This window comes from Anser brachyrhynchus, assembly GCF_964034855.1.
Source record: "Anser brachyrhynchus genome assembly, chromosome: 7".
Taxonomy (NCBI): domain Eukaryota; kingdom Metazoa; phylum Chordata; class Aves; order Anseriformes; family Anatidae; genus Anser; species Anser brachyrhynchus.
This window is the reverse complement of record NC_137701.1, coordinates 30433204-30454755: the sequence shown is the minus strand read 5'-3', so window position 1 is coordinate 30454755 and position 21552 is coordinate 30433204. Positions and strand designations below refer to the sequence as shown.

Below are 21552 nucleotides of genomic sequence, written 5' to 3'. Positions count from 1 at the left end.
TTAATTTTTTATGGATATTGATATTAGAATATGGGAAATATAATTTAGATAATTTAGTTTGGATTGTTCATTGCATGTTTTAGGACTTCTGTCCATCTTTCTTATATAATAAATAAATGTTGTTTTTAAATCCACCTATAGGCATCTCTTAGTGCATTTACTGTTTGCTCTGAGAGATACTCACGGTTGTTCTTCTCCCCTGTCCCTAAGCAAGACATGGAATTAGCCTTTCTCTTACAATTATAAACTTTTTCTGAATTCCACATTTACCAGCTGTTTTTTTCATTTTTTTTTTCCCAGAAGTATTTATTTTATAAGTAATGGTGTCTCCAAAACCAACATTTAGAGAAATGTTAAAGAAATAATGTAGCTACACCATGCAGAATTGTAGATGGTAAAAGGAAACCCCAGAGGTAATCTAGACTGTGATACGCCCAGACTGTGCCTGACAGATGTTTATCAAATCTGTTCTTACAAAGTTCAGTGATAGCAGTTACATAACTTCCTGGGGTAGTTCAGTGATAGCAGTTACATAACTTCCTGGGGTAGCTTGGCTATCTGAAATATCTAGGAGACCCCAGAAATATCTGAGATAGCAAGGCTACCTGAAAATCTAACCAAGAAATTTGTTGCTGCAAACTAAGCAGATTATTTTTTCCTTTCCTCTGATATACATCTCTTTTTAACAAAAGATGTATACATCTGTAGTCAGTTGTTATGCCCCTGGCAGTCATCTTTAGCAGATGAAGTAACTCTCTCAACCTCTTCCATATATCATTGTTTAAAAGCTTCTAATTTTTATGTTGCTTTTCTCTGGACCTTTTTAAATATAATGAAGTCTATTTTAAAGACATTAGTTTAGCTTAAACCAGTATGTACTTTATAGATATTATGACTGTTTATCATGTGCCTTTTATTCCTGCAACATTTAATGCTCTATCTACCAAGAGCATGATGCACATCTGACTCAAGAGAGAGATTTATTTCAGTGGAGTTGTCCTCAGTGATAAAACGAAGCCTATATACAAATTAGATTGTGCCTCCCAAAATACAAATGTAGAAAAATATAGAGAACACAAGGAAAACAGAGCTCATTAAACTTAGTTGTGACTAAACTGCTGGAAAAGTAAGTTCCGTAAATGTGAATCTTGCTTGAGATGTTCCTCTGTCCTCAAGTGTTACCTGAGCTTCCGATTCACCTTTAACTGAGGTGATCTCCCACATCGTTCCTGGAGATAATCAAATTTTTACAGATTATCACTAATACTTTCAGAAGCATACAGAAATGGGTATGAAGACGGCACAAAGGCTTTCGAAATTGTGCTGAACAGGTTGGAGCTCGGGTTCTCTGTGTATTATTATAAACTGATGCAGCTGAATTGAGAAAAGCTGCGGTAAGGAACTCTGTATGCAGTTAAAATGTCATTTTCTACAAAAGCTGACACAAGCTGCTTACGAGGTTTACCATATCCAAAAGATAGACTAATCTGTAATACAAATAACATCCCTGGGTATTGTAATTTACAGGAACTGTTTGTAATGTTACTGTGGAAAACCATTGCTACTTGTATGCAGATGTGGAAATGTTTTCATATAAATCTAAACCTACCTTCTCAATGAAGGAGAAAGTTGAGATAATCCACGTGTGAGATTTTGCCAACTGGGGAAAGAGGGGAAAAACTACACTTTGGCTGCATGCTTAATGGGCAAATTTATCTGATTTGAATTATACAAAATAATAGGTTCGTTCTATTCAAGTCTCATCCCAGACCCACCCCCCTTTTCCAGCCCTAGGGGAGGGAGCGTTAAGTAATGGTCTGTGTAAACTGATGCTCATGCAGTAAGAGTTTGGAGAAGTGCTGCTTGTACAAGTTAAAGCAGGCAGCGAGGAAAGCAACCGCATAACAAGCCGCTGCGGGAACAAAGTGGACCTTCCTGAAATTAAGCCATGTCTTTCCTCACGAGGGTTTTGACAACGGCATGCAAGCAGCCACTTGAATGGGAGAGGACTTACTTCTACCAGGAGCTTTTTGCCTGCGGCTTTCACCAGCTGCCCAAGCTTTCCAGCAGCCCGTCGCTGGAGGTGCCGGACAAGTCGCCGGGGGCAGCAGCCAACAAAGCCCCGGGGCCGGCGGCGGGCTCGGGGGGCGCAGGGGGGCTGCTGGAGCCCCCCCGGCAGCGGCTCGGCAGGGTGAAGAGCCTGCAGGAAATGCCGGGACCCAACACCCTCTACAATCTTTACGAGTTCTTCTGGAAGGACGGCTTCGGCCGCATTCATGAGATCCAGGTACAGCCGAGTTGGAGATTTCGTAGATTTTAGTCCCGCCGGGGTTACTTCGGCTTTTCCCTCACAAAACGTTGCTCAACCCCCGAGCTAGCAGCACCGCGCTCCTGTTACGAAAGAGCCGGGGTCAGGAGGAGCCCCATTCAATCTCCGCGTCCCTTCAGATGGAGGTTTAGCGGTTTTGTCTCGGTCAAGCACGGGGCTTTCAGCCGGGCGGGCATCCTCTGAGGAGCTCCCCCCTTCCCCTTGTGCGCGTAGCGCGTACCCCCGCTCCTGGAGCTCCCTCTTTCTTTTCATCTTTATGCGTGTACGTGGCTGCCTTAGACTCTTCGGGGGAGAAAAAAAAAAGAAAAAAAAAAACGGGATTTTTTGGAACTGGGCCGCTTCACAAACTTGCAAATTACCTATTTGCGGACTTTCCTCGGCTCTCGGACCGCAGCACCCCCCTGAGGCGGGGGCAGCCCCGGTCGCGCTGAGGCGCCTCAGCTCCCTCAGGCAGCGGGGGCGAGCTCCCTGACGGCGGTCCCCCGCCGTAGCCAGAGACCATTTTGTCTCCCAGCCCCCGCCTTTCTCCTGGCCTCCCCTTGTATAAATGCACCCCGCAGGGCCGCCTGGCCGGGTCCTCCTTCCCTCCCCTCAGCAGGAGGCGGGCGGTTTGAAACCTCCCCGGGGCCGGGGGGGGCCAACGGTCGCGGCTCGGCGGCCCCGTGGGCGCGGGCGGGGAGGCGGGAAACGGGGCGCGATGTGATGGCGGCCGGGGGCTCCCTGAGGGGCCGCGGCGGGCGGGCAGCGACCCCCGGGGCCTCGGGGAGCGGGGACGGCCCCAGCCGCCTTCCCTTGGCCCTGCTGAGGGTGGGCTGAGGAAGCGGGGTGTGTGCAGGGGGGAAAATGGCAGAAAATGGCAGGAAATTAGGCGCTGGGGGAGCTAATAAGTTCCTCGGATTTGGCTGGCTTTGTTGTAGTTATCACTGAGATAGATTAGATTTTTTTTTATCTAAAAAGTGTCACGCTCCTCAGTGTTTGGTGAGCCATGTGTGATGGCGGCCAAGCTCTATATTGCTGCTGCTGAATTAATTGTTTGACTTAATTACTTCCTAACAGGTACATGCAGATAAACTTATCTTTATAATTGCTAAAGTGTGTTCTTACGCTATATTTCTTATATTACTGTATTTCACCACTGCTCTGGTGGCACACAGAATTTGCGAGGCACTCGCCATAGTATTGTAACACTAAAATCCTACCTTGTACACCGAATTCAAGGCTACCTTGAGATAAGTACGCAAGTCAACACAATGAAAATTATTCAAACTATTAGAAAGAATGTAAGAAGACATAAAGAGTGCGTGCTTTTCACTACTGCTAGCTGAATAAGAAATTTTCTTCTTAAGTGAACATTATTCATAGAAAGGAAAGCGGGAGAAAGGACAAGGAGGAGTTGTAACACAACACCGGTTTTTATTCTATTTAGAGTCTCAAAAATCACTTTGCAAATCACGGCTGGCCTGTTTGCAAACATGCTGGATGCAGGCAGGCATTAGCCGGCTTAATAACAGTCTGTTAAATTTAACAATGCAGTGCACATCAGGAATGAATTAATCTGAAACCCTTTGGTAACCAGCACAGCTACTTAAACGATGTCCTTTGGCGCTCACAAGCACTCGTACGCTATATGCAGAAGGGGTGGGGAAGCCGGGCGTTTTTCACAAAGGAGATTCTGTTCTCGGTAACATGATTCCAGTTAGTCCTGGCCAAAGCAGTAATGCCTACAGCAATTATGACAAAGGAAAAGTATTTTTAATCTGATGGGGGTCAGATCTCGTGTCTCATCAGTACTGTATGAGTATAAAGAAAATAAAGGTGAGGGGAAGGGGTTTGGATGCTGACAGTTTGGACTTATGATGTGTGAAATGGTGTGAGAATGGTATGAGACGTTCAAGTGTAATATTTTTAACATCTGGAATAAGGGAAAGAAAACCTATGTTGTGACAGAAAATATGGAAAAGAAATTCCAGGCATTCCTTTAAACATCAGGTTGATACAGTGATCACCATTCTGCTGAAAACACAAGAAGTCCTCACCCATTTCTGTTTTAAAACTGATATATGTTGGATTGACTTGATTGACAGTTTACTTTCTGGTAAAGTTTATCATCCCTACATGATAAATCCCTTACCGTGAGTGGATAAAAACAGTTCCATAAATATCAAATTTGTTGAACCTCTTTTTGTGGGATTGGTGATCTGTATCCCCCTCACCCCACTGCATTTTCCTTACAGCACTCATCTCCCACCACAAGCTTGCCTTAAAGCCTCTTGGTCTCTAAATCTCTTCAGTACTCCTTAAAATACCTCGGGGGCAAGAGCTGCTTTGGGAATGTTTTTTCATCACCCATTGGTCTGCATGTGATGTTTGGTTAGCAGGAGACGAGCAGAAATGGTAATGGTTGAGTTCCCACTGCTGCATATCCCTTGTCAGGGTGACAGATGTTTATGTATCATTTGAATCCAGATGCTGGTTGTTGGAAATGGGAAGAATGTAGTTGTAGGAGACCTTTAACTGTGTTTAAACTTGGCTGAAATTGGCTAATGTGTTCCGAAAGTGGTCAAGTGGAGACTGTCAGAGACCACAATTGCACAACCCTTGTTTTATTTGAAAACTAGGCAAAAATAATTATGTTTTAATAAGCACTTGGTACCGTATGGTAAAGGGCAATTCATATGTCTTAAATTTACTGTTGGCAATTAAAAGTTTCATCTCTGTAACCAGTACTGATTAAAACGTATCTCATAAATTAATCTTGGGTCAACACTAGATTTTCACTAGCTTAGTTGTATCAAACTTTTTTGATTTATAACAAACATAACTGCAAGCAGATGCCTTTAGGTTAGATGCAAGTAACATGTCAAATTTGGTCAATTTAATTTATTTTGCTACTCTAAAGAGAAGTAAAACCTTTAAGACCTTGAACTGTCTTAAATCTAAAGTCCTAATGATAAATTTTGACAACTCCTTTGCAGACTCTTTTTCTGAACATGATGATGAACCTCTACTCCAAGTGAATTTCTGGGAGTTATTTTGTTTCACAACAATATTGTAATTAAATTTGTTTAAAATAGTCAGTAAGATTTCCTCAGACAGTGACCCATCGCTTACTGTTTAATTGCCTGTTGCTTGCCTCCAGCTTGAATCATACAACTTGTGGATCAGTCGGCCACTAAACAAACCTCACTGCAGGAATAACACTTCAACTTTTCCTTCCTTTTTCAGAATTAATGTATGGCTTTCTCCAAAGTTTGCCATTGATGAATGTGTCCTAAAATATACTTTTTTCACTAGGCTGTTATGCTATCATCATCCTAGGTTAGATGTAAGAAACTATACACTTTTTTTTTTTTTTTGGTAAAGAATAAACTGGTAGAGTAAGTCTGTTTACAGAAGACATTGCAAGTAAGTTATTATCCCTCTGTATTATACTTTCAAATTCACCCTACTTACCTCCTTGTTTTCCATTTTTTTCAGACATTCTTTCTTACTTGATCTGAAGATACGTGTGCTTTTAAGCGCCCCAAGACCTTTGATTTTTTGGGTATTTGGTTTCACTAGCACTTTTGCGCCTTAGAGCTTTGGGTATTTTCAGTCAGGGGTCCTGAACAGTGTGACCCCTCTGTTTTCCTGATGAATACTTCACAATAATACTTCAATGCATTCCCGTGACATTTCAAACCATTCCTTGACGGGAAAACCAGGAATCGAGCTCTAGATGCAATACATTGATTGTCACTGTGTGACAAATTCAGTTTCCTTTTCTGTTGATTTTCCTTAGTAATACTTTACTTCTGTTTCTCTTTGTTGGTGATATTGTAGCAAAAACACACTCAGGAATACGGAAAGATCTTCAAGTCTCACTTTGGTCCCCAGTTTGTTGTATCCATTGCAGATCGAGATATGGTTGCTCAAGTCCTCCGGGCAGAAGGTAGAGCACCACAAAGAGCTAACATGGAATCATGGCAGGAATACAGAGACTTGCGAGGAAGAGCAACGGGACTTATTTCTGCGTAAGTGGTGTCATCCCTTCATTTTCTAAGTTTTATTGTAAAACTATAGTGATTTTTCTGAAGGACTGTACTGGTCATCTGGGAATTCATTCTCTTCTGCATGGAAATGTTTGTATGTTTAGCAGGGGGAGGAGGAGGCTATCAATTTATAGTGAATTGTCTATTCTGCTGTAAATTTTCAAAGGATTGGTAATAATGCATAGTTTGAATGTGGAATGAGCTACCTCACATTAAAACATTCTTAGGGACTGATTTTCTGGAAGCAGTATATAAGAGCAGGGCTTACTAGCCTTGGCATAACACTGCACAAATACAATTTTTTGATCTGCTTCAGATCCAGATGACTGCAACAAGTTGGCAGTGTGTTGTGTGGACTTGCTGACTTGGGTTCACTTTATTGTTCACCGAAGTGTCCTCTCACTAGATTAATGCAGAGAAGTCACTGTATCATAAATTTATACTGTAGCGCATCCCTATGCAGATGTATCTTTTTGTACATGGCTGATTGTAGAAAAGTCATCTAGCTTTAAAGCTTGCATAAACTGACAGTGCATGTGTGGGTGTGGTTATTTGCCACCAGGAACTGCTCACAGTCAGCGCTGACATAGGCTGTTTATTTAGAGGGAAACCGATTTCCTGAGTCATGGCCAGTTTATTTCTTTAATGGTGGCACTTCAGCCTCAAATCTTAAGCTGCGCTGCAGAGTCAAACTAACAGTTCCTTGATATTTTGTGTGAGGAGAACTTAAATCAAGAGAGACTCAGAAAGTGTCTGTTAAAGAGATTAAATTTTGCTGCTGGCCAGTGAGTTTCTGTACCTTACAGCAACATTATTCCAGTTGAAAAAAAAATCATGGGAAATACATTGCAATTCAGAATAAATTCATTAAAGACAGTTGCCTGTCTTCATGAGGAATTGAAAGTTATCCCTGGAGCCACAGTTCCCAACCGTTCTGCTTGTGTCAAGCAGGCAGATGCTACAATTCAGAATTCTAGTCTTCAACAAAAAGATTTCAAAATATACCTAAAGGAGATTTTAGCTGTAAATAGTTTCTCAAAGCTCAGTCTGTTGTCCTATTTCTTTGTAGATTTAGAATTAACATAACTGAAAGTGATTTATCAATAATGGGATTTACAGTGCTAGCTTAAATTTTTGATTTGTCAGATCTGGATGTGATACCTACCTTTGACAATTAAGTACCAATTCTAACCAAAAGCAAGTTTGCAAACTATCCATTCAAATAATTATTTAAAGTAATTTTAGTAAGAAAATTGTGCAAATCTTAATTTCTTATGTTAAGTACTACTAAAACTAATTTGGAGACACATGTCAAGTTCAGAACACTGAGTTGACAAGTTCTGTCACCCAAAGATTGCCTTCAGATGTATAGACATGTTGCAACACTGAATTCTAATGTGAACATGCAATAAGTACGAAATGAAAATGTAGGAGCGTAATACCGAGTATATGTTATCATAACTCCATTATTTTCATTTCACTACTTCATTTTTCATCTCAATAATATAAGCAGTTGTCATTTCAGAGCTCTCCCTGAGCTAGTGATTGTTAAGAATAGTTGTGTGTAGACATTAATAATTTCTTCTAGGGAGGGGGAACAATGGCTAAAAATGCGAAGTGTACTGAGGCAAAAAATTCTGAAACCCCAAGATGTGGCTGTTTACTCTGGAGGAGTCAATGAAGTTATCACAGATTTGATTAAAAGGATCCACACCCTCAGAAGTCAAGAGGATGATGGGGAAACAGTGACCAATGTTAACAACCTTTTCTTCAAGTATTCAATGGAAGGTAGGTCTGAGCTGTATAACATCTGTGGCGAAAATTAATGTAAAATGATGTGCTTATGTTTAGGTATTTTTGTCATAAATGACTTTTACCCCATCGTGACTAATCTGAAATGGGAAGCTTGACAGTTTGCATTCAGATACGTTCCTCCTGAAGGCAGTGGCTATCGGTGGAATTCCTTTGTAGATTCCAAACAGACGATACTTTGTAATAAGGGACAATTACTGTGGAAATGCTGACACATAGGCAAAATGTACAGACACAGCCCTGACCAGTTTCAATATTCAATGTTTCTATATAAATTTCTCAAGAATAAGAGTGTTAACCTTCTAATGGTTTGCTTTCTAAGACATGTTAATTTAACAGTCTACTGGCCCAGTTCCAGATCAGCAATCACTACTTAAATTCTGTTCATAGTATGTTGTGGGAAAAGATAGTGCTTTTCCCTGCCTACAACATACCAAGTGTGAGATTATGCTTGCCTTAAAATCACCTGGCACTGGCTACTACTAATGAAGGAATGTTGTGCTAGATGGAACTCCAGCCTCCACTAGTGTAGGATTTCCTGTGTTCTTATAGAGATCTAATGGCCATATGCATTCACACATTCCTTTGACTGGCTTCATACAGCCTGATCCTGTTATATATAGTACCTTTTAAAAACACAGGCACTCTGCTGACAGACATCCAAATAACTTCAGTTTTGCAAGAACTTCAAAATTGCTCACCTATGAAGATGCTGCATTAAATGGCTGTCTGTCTGGCAAACTAATCTGAGTCTGTTCTACATTATTAATGTCTAAAAATCACATTCAACTAAGTTACAAATTTTATGGAATTTTAAACTCTGAGCTTACAGATTCACTCTAACTGGCAAGTTAAATTCTTCACATTCTTTTAGCTTTTTATTTATAACTTGTGCCTGGCACTCATTTATTTCCTATATCAACTGCATTTTTGATCAACTCACTGTCAGCTGTTCAGAGAACCAGTGTGTTAGATTTTTCGAAAAGTCTATCTAAACAATAAAAGAATGCATAAGAATTGGCAGTTGCTGAAAGATGTGCAAGAGAAATAAAAGACACATGAAAATGGAGGGCTGCTCTGCTTCTCTTGGAATTCCTGGCTGTCCTCTCACGCTGAACATTACTGACATGGTAGCCATAGTCTTTCTGGGATGTTAACTAGGATTTTTACTTTTTTTACTGTTTTAATTTTTTATCTACTCAAAGCTGCAGTGATAGTAACAAAGCTTTTGGAAATTAGAATAATTAAGATTATAATTATGTTAGAATTTTAATTCCTCACCTTATTAATATCTGTCTATGGAAGTGTATACCAAATTCTTTGATCTCGTATGTGCAGGTGTGGCAACTATTCTGTATGAATGCCGGTTGGGCTGCCTGGAAAACAACATCCCACAGCAGACTGTTGAATATATTGAGGCTCTGGAGTTGATGTTTAGTATGTTTAAGACCACTATGTATGCAGGTGCTATTCCCAAATGGCTTCGTCCTCTTATTCCAAAACCCTGGAAAGAGTTCTGCAGATCCTGGGACGGACTCTTCAAATTTAGTAAGATTTAGTAGTAGAAAAGTTCTGCTGTTTTCCTGCAGGTTCTTTGTGTGTTTGAACAGGACTTACTGTATTTCTCACCTAAAATTACTAGGAAGCATTGCAGTGGAAGAGATGTTGTGATAATGAAAAAAACACCCCACCTGAACTATTAACTAATGATCAGAGTAATAATATAATTAAACTCATTGTGAAGTTTAAATATACACATACAAACACAGAAGTTGGTGTAGAAATATAGCATGGTACTGCAGTATCTTTTTTTAAATAAAGCATTTTATACTACTTTATGATTCAGCTTTCAGTCATCTGAGTAAAAAGGAGAAGTTATCTTTGATATATATATATATATATTTAATATTCTGGAGTATTTCAGAGGTCTGAACCTTCTTTCCCTGTCTAATTTTAGGAAACTGCATGCATCTTTGTATTTATTTTATTAACACTATTTGTCTAGGTAGGTCTGTGTAGGTCTTTTTCAGAGCAGATTCTTAAGTTTCTTATTTTTTTAATCTGCCTATATGTATTGATCTGTACTTACAGTAAGCATTAGGGAATCTGTTTAATGCTGGTGTGGTTGTGTTTTCTGCAAAACACATTGAACTTTTTTACACTGCCACTTTTAAATTATTTCCCGTGGAAAAGTTCTCTCTTTCCCTTTCGTGGGTTAAAAACAAGAGCAGACTTCAGCTAAAAGTAGGTGAAAAACTGTTCTTGAGGAATTTGTTCCATTTGAAACTTGTTATGCTACTTCTTTCTTTAATTCCATTGTGAAAAAAGGAATTAAATGGTGAATATCACTGCGATGTGTGTATTTGTGAAGAATTCAAAAAGGAATATGTCGATTCTAGTTCTTTTTGTAAGCTCATTCTGTGAGACACTCATTTTCAGAGGAGTTTTCACCTTTGAAGCACTTGTTTCACTGAAAATGTTTGTAGTCACAAAGGTATAAATGGGACTGTGGGTAAAATCATTCAAAAGAAAATATCATTCACTGAAGTTTTTCCATTTTTGTTATTACTTGATGCTCCTCATCTTTGTCTTCAGTGTGATTCAGTTCGGTGGCTTTGACCTCCTGGTTGCCGCTAACATCTTGTAACAGCCGCTGTGTGCTGACTTGCAGCACGCTCTGCACAGGTCACCACTTCTTGCAGAGTCATCAGAAAACAAGCCAGGTGGGCGTAAAACTTGACCTTGAGCTTTCTTCGCTTCCAGTCAGAATCTACAGCCTCTTGTGTCCTCTCCTCATGCTCAGCGTTCTCGTGCTGAGAGTCACCAAGGCTCCTATCAGCTCAGTCTTTCCTTATCACGAGTACCCAAGGACCTACACCACCGCGCTTTAATCTTTTCCCTGAGAAAATAGATTTAAAATATTTTATCTGGTTATGGCTATGTAGTATAGCATAAGGGAGTAGAGGAACTGAAGTTACTGAATGGAACCAGCTGAAAAATAGAAATGGAGGCCTAACAATTTTTTTGAATCCCAAAGGTCAAATCCATGTTGACAACAAATTGAAGGCTATTCAGTCTCAACTGGACCAAGGAGAAGAAGTGAATGGTGGGCTACTTACATACCTCCTAGTGAGTAAGGAGCTTACTTTGGAGGAGATTTATGCCAATATGACTGAAATGCTGCTGGCAGGAGTGGACACAGTAAGCTTGTTATCATTTTTATTGAGCACAGTTGTTTTGTAAATCAATTCACAGTACCATCCACAGCTACCTTTGGGAGTACAGGAGGGATGTGCGTGTTGTTTTTAAGGACATAATTTCTGACACGTTTAAGTCATGATATCTTTTATACGATAGAAAATAACTTGCTATTCTGTCTAATCTCCCTACTGGAATGAAGTCAGTAGTAAATCAACTGGGACACGTGTTTTGGATCAGGTGCCTGGTTTCTGCTGCAGTTAGGACGGGGGCCACAGGCACAGAAGGGGGATGTTAGCCCAGCACTGACATAGGTGAACATGAGTTCACTCTACCTCTACTTGAGATGGCAACAGTCAGCCAGGCTGAGGCAGAGTCATGGTGATGGGGCTCAGCGCTAATTAAACTGGAGTACGAGGTATGTTACCCCTAGGGAAACATTTCAAGTGCGCCAAGCTAGACCAAATGATGCATTTGTCATCCAGACAAATGTAAAAGCCATGTATATATCTACCCTTCTTCTCAGACCTGTTACATGGAACCAGTGCAGCTTAGCATTGACTGCAGCAAGGCAATCAGAAGAATAAGAAAATAAGAATTACTGTATTGTATATGCTATATATATGGATTTAGAGTATCAGTGAACAGTGTTACTATAAATGAATGTAAACTTTTTTTAAAAGAACTTTACTATTTAATAGAGCGCTATGTAGGGCTGTGTTTAATAATCTTAAATTAAAAAAGATTAAGTAAAAAGTATCTTTAAAGGTTTTTTTAAAAAAATCTTGATAATTGAATACAGATTTTTTTTTTTTTGAATTTAAGAAAAGTCTGTAAGGTTTCTAAGGAAAACAAAGCAAAATGGTAATACTTTTGAATTCCAAAGTAAGGAGCATATGTAAAGCTTACATGCTGAAGATCAATCTATTCGTTAAATATTCCACGGGCTTATGAGTTTAGAGAGCTTTTTGATGTTTGGCTCTTAAGTAAAGCACAGTTATTCTGCCTATTCATTTTCTAATCTTTCAGACCTTTAATTTTCCACTTTTAGTGTGACAAAGTTTTCAGTAAGTTATAAGGACAGTGTTCAAGTTCATGCCAATGAGTTTCTCTTTCCATTTGACGCAACTTTCTCAGCTGGCAACAATTTTGTGAGAGTATGGCACTTGTGATTTCCTCATTTCCCGGCACAAGACAGAAATTGAGGGAACCTTTTTTATCCCCTTCTGCTGTCATTTCAGATCTCATTTTATCACAGAAAATGAAGGCGGTTTAGAGGGTTATAAAAGCTTTCAACAAAATTGTAAGGCAGCTTTTGGCTACAAAGCATTTTGGCTGTCCCTGGAAAAGTGCTAATTATTAAGAGGTTATGAAGGAGCTGGGAACCAGGGAAGAAACAGTGTTTACATCACAGGAAGTTTTGTATGCAGTTGGCACAACTGCCAGCTCCTCTGAGCTCTGAGAGGAATAGGGCAGGGTTGTATTTAGCAGGGAACAACAACTCAATATTACAAGAAGAAGAAAATAAAGCTTCTGAGAATTACTTCTAGCACTATACCCCAGTTTGAACATGATATAAAAGGTCACCATCATGATGAATTTGCATTCTAAATTGCTCTTAAATGCAAGCCCCAAATAAGACATTTCCAGCTTTATTTTTTTTTTAAACTCATACCCATACAATGTGATATTCAGCTTTGCCGTCCCAATGAGTGAGAAGCTAAAAATGAAACTGTTTACTGCTAAGAAAGTGAAACTGGTTGTCTGTCTTCATTATGCAAGTAGAAAAACAAACACATTTTAAAATTATTCAAGAAAATTAAGGTAGAGTTAACAATCTGTCTTAAATGCTGTAAGATGCTAAGAACAACACAGGTTGCTGTTTAGTGTGTTTATGTTTCAGTATTGTTTATGTAGTTTTGTTTGCATTTGCTTTTTCTGTTACTTTTTAATATTTCACTGAGAAAGTATCAGCATGGATTGTTTTGATATATGGAGGATATTTGGGCGGAAAAGGGCTGAAGGAGGAGATAGTGGAGTCTGACAACATCCCATTGAATCCAGATGTTAATCATTACCAGTCAGTTTTATAACCATAAACGTAAAACACATAGGGGAACACTTTGCTTTTCTTGGCTTGAAATTGTTTTTAATCTGCTCTTGTTGGACTTAATGATGATGGTAGTGGTTTCTTCCTTAGACTTCTTTTACCTTGTCCTGGGCGACATACTTGTTGGCAAAGCACCCTGAGGTTCAACAACGTGTTTATGAAGAAATAGTCAATAACCTGGGGAAAGACCAAGTTCCTGTTGCTCTTGATGTCCCCAAATTGCCTTTGATTAGAGCTGTGCTGAAAGAAACCCTGAGGTAAGGGTTTTTGTAATCGTTAATTAAAAAAAATAATTCCATTTGGTTGTAATGAATTTTGAGTCAATGCTAATGTTTGTATTTGATATTTATTATTTGCTCCTTCTGCTTTTACTTACTGTAGCAGTATTGTGTCCAAGGATATCCAGGGAATGAAATATGATAGCTTATATAATGTTTAATGCTTTTTAAGTACGGTAAAATTAGTATCACATATTTAGGACATGTCTGTTAAGGCGGGTAATTGAAAGTTTGATTTTGGCCTTTTAAGTATTAGTCTGTAGAAAGGACTGTAATAACCTAGTCTCCTCCACCCCCCACACTACAAAGTGGTACTTTGCTTCTTCATTTTAAGCTTCTTTACTTAAATTGAAGGCATGTGACGTGCTTTTTTTTTTTATGTTTATACCAAATGTTCATAGTGAGGTGAGAGGAGTAAGAGGGTGTTAAAGAAGGCTTCAACAAGTGTTTTTCATCTCTCTGTAGTGTTAAAAAAACAAACAAACAAAAAAACTCCAGCTTGACCAACTGATTGCCCGTTTGTACATGTATAAAGCAAATAAACACATAGACCAAATAGCTCTACCTCCAGTTACTAGTTTATATATTTCTCTCAAGTATTAATGATATTCTCACAGATGTTTCAAGGTCTTTTTATCTCCCAACTGATCTGTACTTTCAAAGAACCTTTGCGCTCTGAATGCATGTTAGATTGGAAACTAAACTTTTTACGTTGTATTAGCTTTACTCTTGAAATTCTCTTAAATATTTGTCTCTAGGTTATACCCAGTATTGCCAGGAAATGGAAGAGTGACCCAGAAAGATTTGATTGTTGGAGGATACTTGATACCTAAAGGGGTAGGTTCTGTTGCAGTTTTCTGGAGAGAACAGGATTTATTTTTTGTATCTGAGATGTAATCTGTTGGAACATATTTACACTTCACTGATTTCAAAGGATTTCACTGACCTAGAGCATTAGGACAAAAATGTTATAACAGTACCCACGTATATGACAAAAATTGATTTTATAATTGACTTGTTGCTGTTTTCGTTGTTTTAATAGGTTTGGTTCCTCACCTGCTAATCAAGTTTAACCTTGTGGCTTGTACTTGATATTCCTGAGGGTGGAATCTGTTGAAAACATCTCTGTGCAATGTTAGAATTTTATTTAAAAAAAAAAAAGTATGAATTTCATTATTTTTGCCAGTTTTTCTAGTTCTTTGCCTATTAATTCCCTTTTTAGAAACCTTGATTTCCTTTTAAAATTATGGATATTTCCTTCTATTGTTCAAATATTACACAGAGAACAAGGTAGAACTGTGTAACTCTTCCAGTTGACTACACAGTCCCTTTTACTTCTGTGTTGGAGCAACACTGCTTTGAAACATTCAGGATTCTTAATATAATTAAATATCCCTTTCTTTTTTTTTTTTTTTCCCTTAGAACTTATTTGGAAAAATCATTTATTATTGCTTCTTTTTTTCCCCTGAGATGTTTTTTAACGCTCTTTCATTATTTCTCTTTCCATTATCCTGTGTCTTTTCCCTTTCTCTCATAATACCTGTTTGAGACAATTCCCAGCTCCTGTGACTTTTGCTCCAATCTCCTTCCTCGTTGATCTTCTCTAATTGTGCTTTTTTTGTTTGTTTGTTTTGTTTGTTTTCCTGGAATTACTCAAAGATACTTAATTTTTATAACCCTGAAGTGATAAAAGTATAAATGCGCTTTTTTGTGTGTGTGTATTGGAGTTAGATAAGTATAAATAACATTTATTTCTTTAGACACAGCTGGCACTCTGTCATTATGCTACTTCATACAGTGAAGAGAATTTCCCAATGGCAAATGAGTTTCGACCTGAGCGCTGGCTGAGGAAAGATAATTTGGACAGAGTAGACAATTTTGGTTCCATCCCCTTTGGTTATGGCATTCGAAGTTGCATTGGAAAAAGAATTGCAGAACTGGAAATTCATCTTGCACTGATTCAGGTTAGAAATGTATGACAGCATTAGAAGAAGAAAAATGTTTTGGTATGATTTTTTTCTATGTATACCATTTCTGGATATCTTATTGTGCACAAAAACATTGTTTTGGAGTGTTGTCTAGCATGCTCATTCTGCAAAGGCTTAAAAAATTGAAAATAATCATGCTTGAAGAGTAGCATACTAGTTAAACTACATGGCAGAAGAAAAAATCTTTGTAATCCAAATGAAGTAAAACTAAAGGTAAGATTATTAAGGAAATGTATGGATTTAGTACAGAAGGTTTTTATAAGCCTTCTTTAACGTATATTAGGATGGTTACCTGCTCAGTTACAGTATTTTATTTACAAAGAACTCAATATATGAGAACAGGTGAAATGTTTTTTATATCCTTGTTCTGATCATTGTGTTATCATAAATAGTGAGATTAAATTCGTGGTTTTTTTTTTCTATTTTCTGTGGTTATTCTGTCCCTTCTTTTTCCTTCTTCTAATTTTACTTTATTATCATTTTATATATAGCTACACATATAGTTACATAGGTAAATAGTACATATTAACATATATTGTTTTCCATTGTTTCATGACCTAAAGCTTTCCCAACAGCTGCTCCAGTTTTTGTCATTTACAAGGCTACCTTTAACTCAAATACTGAAATGGGCTTGCGCTGTCAAAACTCAAGGATTTGGAAACTATATATAGTTACTTAACTATAACTGTATTTATCCACATTTTATCTATTTAAAGCAAAACTTGATTAAATTTGCCTTTAAATTTCCTTAAGTAAGCACCTAAAGCAATCTTTAAACAATTAGCAACTGTCTTTCAGAACTCAGAATGAGATAGCTCTCAGGGGACTGAATAAAGCAAACATAATTTCCTCTTTTTGAAGAGGAGGATCAAGGAAATAATAGAGATCCTGCTTTTGTTTTCTGGGAAGAAATTGAAACAAAATACTATACAGCTCATTTACAAGCACGAAGATATTTAAGCATTTTAAAAACAGTAGTACACAAAGCATGGAGCTGATTGACGAGAAGTTGTCAGACCAGTCTCATTTCTTTCTTTGATTTGATTACTTCTCTAATGTCACGGATACAGAAGGAATCATGTCTTCTGACTTCAGGAAGTATTTTTCACATGTCCTATTCTAACAATTAATAAAACTTGTTCCAGATGAAAGTACCTATAAAATGCATGCAGAGCTGTTTAAAAAAAAAAAAGGTACCTGAAGCATTCTGTCTTCAGCTTCAAACAGTGGTGGGCTAGAACCTCTTGAGGTTTGTTTTAGCTCACCATTTCTATGATTTATGTTTGCAACTGAACCACAAATTAGAGTGGTTCTATTCAGGAAGGGATCTTGTATCTGTTTCCTTGCCTTATTATGATTATTTCACTTGGTGCACTGGATAGTCCTGTTTCATGTTTGTTTTTGCGTCTGCCCAGGAAGATAAACGCATGCAATGAAATTGGGGCTTACTTATTTGTTTTATAATTGTACGTATTGATTTATAGTAAAGGAATTGAAATCAAAAGTACCTAGAGGTTTGAAAGCTCACAAGGTTTGAAAGAGGCCTTCATTTCTTTGATAGTTCAGACTGATAGCTCAGCTTTTTTTTTTTTTTCTCTCTGTGTGGGAATCACAGCACTCAGTGGAACAGAAGACATAAATTGATAACAGAAATTTTGTTTGTGACAGTCTCTTGTATTTTCTTTTCCGAATTCTTCATCTAATCTTCATCTGTATTTTTTCAGGTTTTCTAATACTTGTCTTATTTGTCTTTATAGTTGCTTCAGAATTTTGAAATCAACGTTTCTCCCAAAACTGAACCAGTTCATGCCAAAACCCATGGACTTTTAACACCTGGAGACTCCATCAATGTGAGATTTTCTGACAGAAAGTGAGACTCAACTGTTTTGGAAATACTTGTGTGTTTTTTGTGGAAACAGGCTTGTATCTTATGGATGTTTGATCGTGTGTGTTCTCTGGTTTGTACTTACTTGGCAAAATGATCAAGTATTATGCTCTGCCTTAGACCCGGCAGAACATAAAAAAAGTTACCTCTCCTATAATAGACAATTACATGCTAAAGGCATGAAGATACATGCTAAAATAATTCCTCCTTGCACTGAAATTCTTTATTTTTCTTTATTTCGAACTGTAACAACACATGCATTGAAAAACACAAAGTGAAATTCAGACACATTGGTGTCATTCAGTAGTTTTATTACACTGCTTTGCCATAAAAGTTAATTACTCATGTGAGTCTGTTTGAGAGCAAGAAGATTACTCTATGGTATATGCAAATTAGCTGCTTTATGAGTTTGCGTTTTTGTTTGGTGTCTTCCAGTGTGCATTTTAAAAATTTCCACATAACATTGAAATTATGAGATCATTTTTCTCTTGTCTGTAAAAACATTTACACTACATATATTTAATGATATGAAAAGTAATGACTGAAAAAAATACAACTTGTCAACTTGCCTAGACTCAAAATTCAGAGCAATTTAAAATTTATCCAAACATAATCCCCATAAAAAGTTTCCATATGATTAAAAAAAAAAATCTTAAGAGTTTAAATGTCATATTGTAGAGTCATGAACCTAGACGTTGTTCTTATCACCAAAGCAAAAGCTGAGTGGAACAGCACAAGCCACTTTCAGTGTTCTAGCTAATATTACGCCAAAACCAAGTGTAAATAATAAAAATGAAGAATTTGTTACATTTTTATCATTTAATTAAAATACTACTATTAACTATCTTTACAGTTCTTCAACAAGAACTGGAAACTTCACATGTAGTTCCCGTAGGCAGGTGCACAGTTGCCTTCTGTAAGATGGAAGTGTGTTTATTGAAATATTTGGATGTTCTATTTTTTTTTTTTTTTTCCTAGTGTCTAATACAAAGAGGGGATACCAGAAAGATGGTGGGGTTTTTTTTGGCTTTATTTTTCTCGTGACAACTAACAAAAGTCTCTTGCATGAGACTTCAGTCTTTAGATGACTTTAGTATCACTGTACATTCTCATTTTTGAGAGAAACCTTATACATTGGGACCATGTTACGCCTTGAACAACACTCAAACCTGCATATCCTAACATGATATTATCTATGTGATAATGTATAGTTAACTGTTTACATGAGAGACAGGCTTTGACTGTTGTTTGTGAGGTAGTTTACATACTGATAATGATAAAGTTTCAGACATATGTAGAGTTAGAAAAAGTTGTGCAACTCAATATTTAAAATTACATTTTTCTTTTCTCATCTAGCTATAATACGTCAAAGATATGAATGAAATAATACACTTTAATTAAAACGGTACACATGAAATTCTGTGTAGCTAACGCATTTTTATAGTTTTTTGTTTACTTTTTGTAGTGCCTTTTCAAAGTCTTGACAAAAGAAAAAAAATCCTCTCCTTCCTATGGTTCTCTTATATAAAATAATACTAAACAAAACTCATCTGTAGGAAGATAAAATGTTTACATGACTTTAAAATGTTAGTCCTGTACTGAGCATATACTTGTACTATAGGAAAAGCAGGTAATCTGTGGAGGGTTTTTTCTTGAATGAGCTGGCCTTCTGATGCTGTTTTCCAGGAATTCACATTATACCCATTTATTTTCTGTCCCACTGTTATTTTCAATCTTAAGTAGAATGAACAGAGTTGTATCTGCTGGAGCAAGCTGACAAACAATAGGAGATTTTTTTTTTTTTGCAGAGGTCTGTTCAAGTCTGTGGATTGAGTATTTGACTAAACAACTCTGCCAGTTTTTGTTGACCTTAGGACCAAAGGCCCAAGCCCTAAATCCAAATATTGATTCTTTAGAGGGCCTTCTTTTCGCGTTGTCACAGCATCTTTAGAAGCCCCAGCCATTGCTATGTTGCAGTACATTTTCTACTTGATGCCAGTTCCTAACTAATAGATCACTGTGGAAGAGGGAAGAGACATTCTTAAATGCTCTTTAAAGGATTTGAACCTTTTAATGAAAACAGTAAACCTGTGTCTTGTTTTAATAGAATTTTGTTTTAATAGAACATGTAAGTTGTCTTTTACACATAATAAAGTATTTATACAGAATTTACAAGTCCTGTTTCTCATTTTAATTGCTATTTATAATTGTATTTTTCTTCCGTTTCTGACAGAAAGTTTCTGACTTGTTGGATAGAACTGGAAGGTTCATTACTGCATGGGAAATTACTTGCTTGGCTAGAAAAGATGGGGATTAATACAAGAATTAAAGGTGTGCAGTGACCCAGTTGAAGGAGAGAAAATATCATTAAGAGTACTGTCATCATGGAGGAAAGTTGCTGGCAAAGTTACCTAAACACTCTGGGACTGATTCTAATGTCATGTTTTGATTAATGATAATTGCTTAATACATAGGAGAGTATAAATGATATAAAGATTAAAGTCAGAAGGTGTAGGGGAAAAATGAAAAACAGAACCTTGAATGTAGTAATAAAGATAGGATGGAATCTAATAAAAAATCTATTTAGGGAATGAAAATAACTTATTTTGGGGAGCTCACTAGATGAAAATGAAATGTATAGAGGAAGACCTAAATGACTGTAAATTGCAAGTGTGTTGGAATAATGAAAATTACAGCCTAAAATGTATCCGATGACCATATCTGGTAGAGATTAGGGAAGAAGAGGTGAGACCACATCTGTAGTGCTATGTACAGTTTGGTTATGTGTTCAGGAATGGAGTTTGATTTGAACAGGTGAGGCAGCTACTAAGATTGTCGGGTCAATATAGAACATTTCTATGAGTGGAGAAAGGGTTTATATCTGCAATGCCTTTTACTCTGCCTGCCTGTGACTTAAGCAGAACAGAAGCTTGCAGATCCAGCACTGACACATCTGAAAGCTGTCACCACTTCTGTCATAGCAGAACTTGCTTCTGTGGACACGTGGCTGTGGACACATGGCTTAATTACACGCTTGCTGGTTAGATTAGGTAGGAGGTAAAGGTAAATGGATGTCTACAAGAGACTAAATGTATCCTCAACAAAATATTCATGTGGTCAATCTAGAAAGGTGAATATTGAGAGAGGAGATAAATGTTCTCTTCAGATTTGTTCAAGTTAAGGTGTTTACTCCTTAAGGTAGAGGACAATGCTGCCCAAAACAAGCATCACCAGGTGGTAATGAATAAACTGATGTAGAAGTTTTCAAGCCATCAGGAGAATGAGAGGCTCGAATAAATTTACTGTGAGAAATGATATGGGGGAAAAAATGAAATTAAAGATTGAACATGGTGAAAAGAATTATATAAAGTGATTCCTTGGTTATAAATCTTGTGTAATGAACTCTGGTCAACTCTTCCATCTTCTTGTTTTCTGTTGTGACCTTCTGCTTGAATAATGATTGCGGTTGCATAATTTTTAAAGTTTTTAAATCAATGCAAATTGTACTAGTTTACAAAGCAGTAGTGACTATAAGTATTTTGAAGAACATAGCCACACAGCCGTATACCAGCAGTTACAGAATTTGAGAAGAACTCACGCAAAAACATCAAAATTCAGATACTAAAGATTCAAGGTGTAATTAGGAGTATCTTGTTCTCTGGGTACTTTGGAGTGAAGGAGGGAAAGCAAAGGCTTTGGTGTATGTATATGGTCAAGAAAAGTTTAAGGGTTCATGAAAGCATTGCAACTGGAATTTTAGAAACATAAAATTCCCTTTTTAAATAAATGTATGTGCTTTTTAAGAGTTCCTCTTTTTTTCTTAATGCTAATCCGTACATTCGAAACTAGAATTGCTGTGTTCAGTCAGTCTATTCTGTTTTTTTATTCCTCTGTTGTAGGTACGTAGGTCTGGAGGGAATC

The 21552-nt window shown here is 37.4% G+C and overlaps 1 protein-coding gene across 3 annotated transcripts; it reads left to right on the top strand.

Moving 5' to 3' along the window:
* The first annotated feature begins 1797 nt into the window (after positions 1-1797).
* CYP27C1 (cytochrome P450 family 27 subfamily C member 1) lies at positions 1798-19799 on the top strand. 3 transcript variants are annotated; one of them, XM_080601365.1, is made up of 10 exons: positions 2920-2972; positions 3287-3385; positions 6152-6342; positions 7949-8148; positions 9511-9720; positions 11210-11373; positions 13571-13737; positions 14517-14595; positions 15519-15722; positions 17504-19799. In XM_080601365.1, the coding sequence occupies exons 3-10, from the start codon at positions 6233-6235 to the stop codon at positions 17618-17620; spliced, it is 1251 nt and encodes a 416-aa protein (XP_080457491.1). In that variant the 5' UTR covers positions 2920-2972; positions 3287-3385; positions 6152-6232; the 3' UTR covers positions 17621-19799. The 3 variants fall into 3 exon arrangements, with proteins under 3 accessions (XP_080457490.1, XP_080457492.1, XP_080457491.1); XM_080601364.1 differs by lacking the exons at positions 2920-2972; positions 3287-3385 and adding an exon at positions 1798-2287; XM_080601366.1 differs by lacking the exons at positions 2920-2972; positions 3287-3385 and adding an exon at positions 2151-2287 and having other exon boundaries at positions 6225-6342.
* Positions 19800-21552: the final 1753 nt, after the last annotated feature.

What these genes read in the sequence shown, in the direction of transcription:
- CYP27C1 (XM_080601364.1), top strand. Translation starts at nt 1,949, where the DNA reads ATGTCTTTCCTCACGAGGGTTTTGACAACGGCATGCAAGCAGCCACTT. An exon ending in GCCGCATTCATGAGATCCAG is followed by an intron (nt 2,288 to 6,151) that starts GTACAGCCGAGT and finishes GTGATATTGTAG; the next exon opens with CAAAAACACACTCAGGAATA. An exon ending in CTTCAAGTATTCAATGGAAG is followed by an intron (nt 8,149 to 9,510) that starts GTAGGTCTGAGC and finishes TCGTATGTGCAG; the next exon opens with GTGTGGCAACTATTCTGTAT.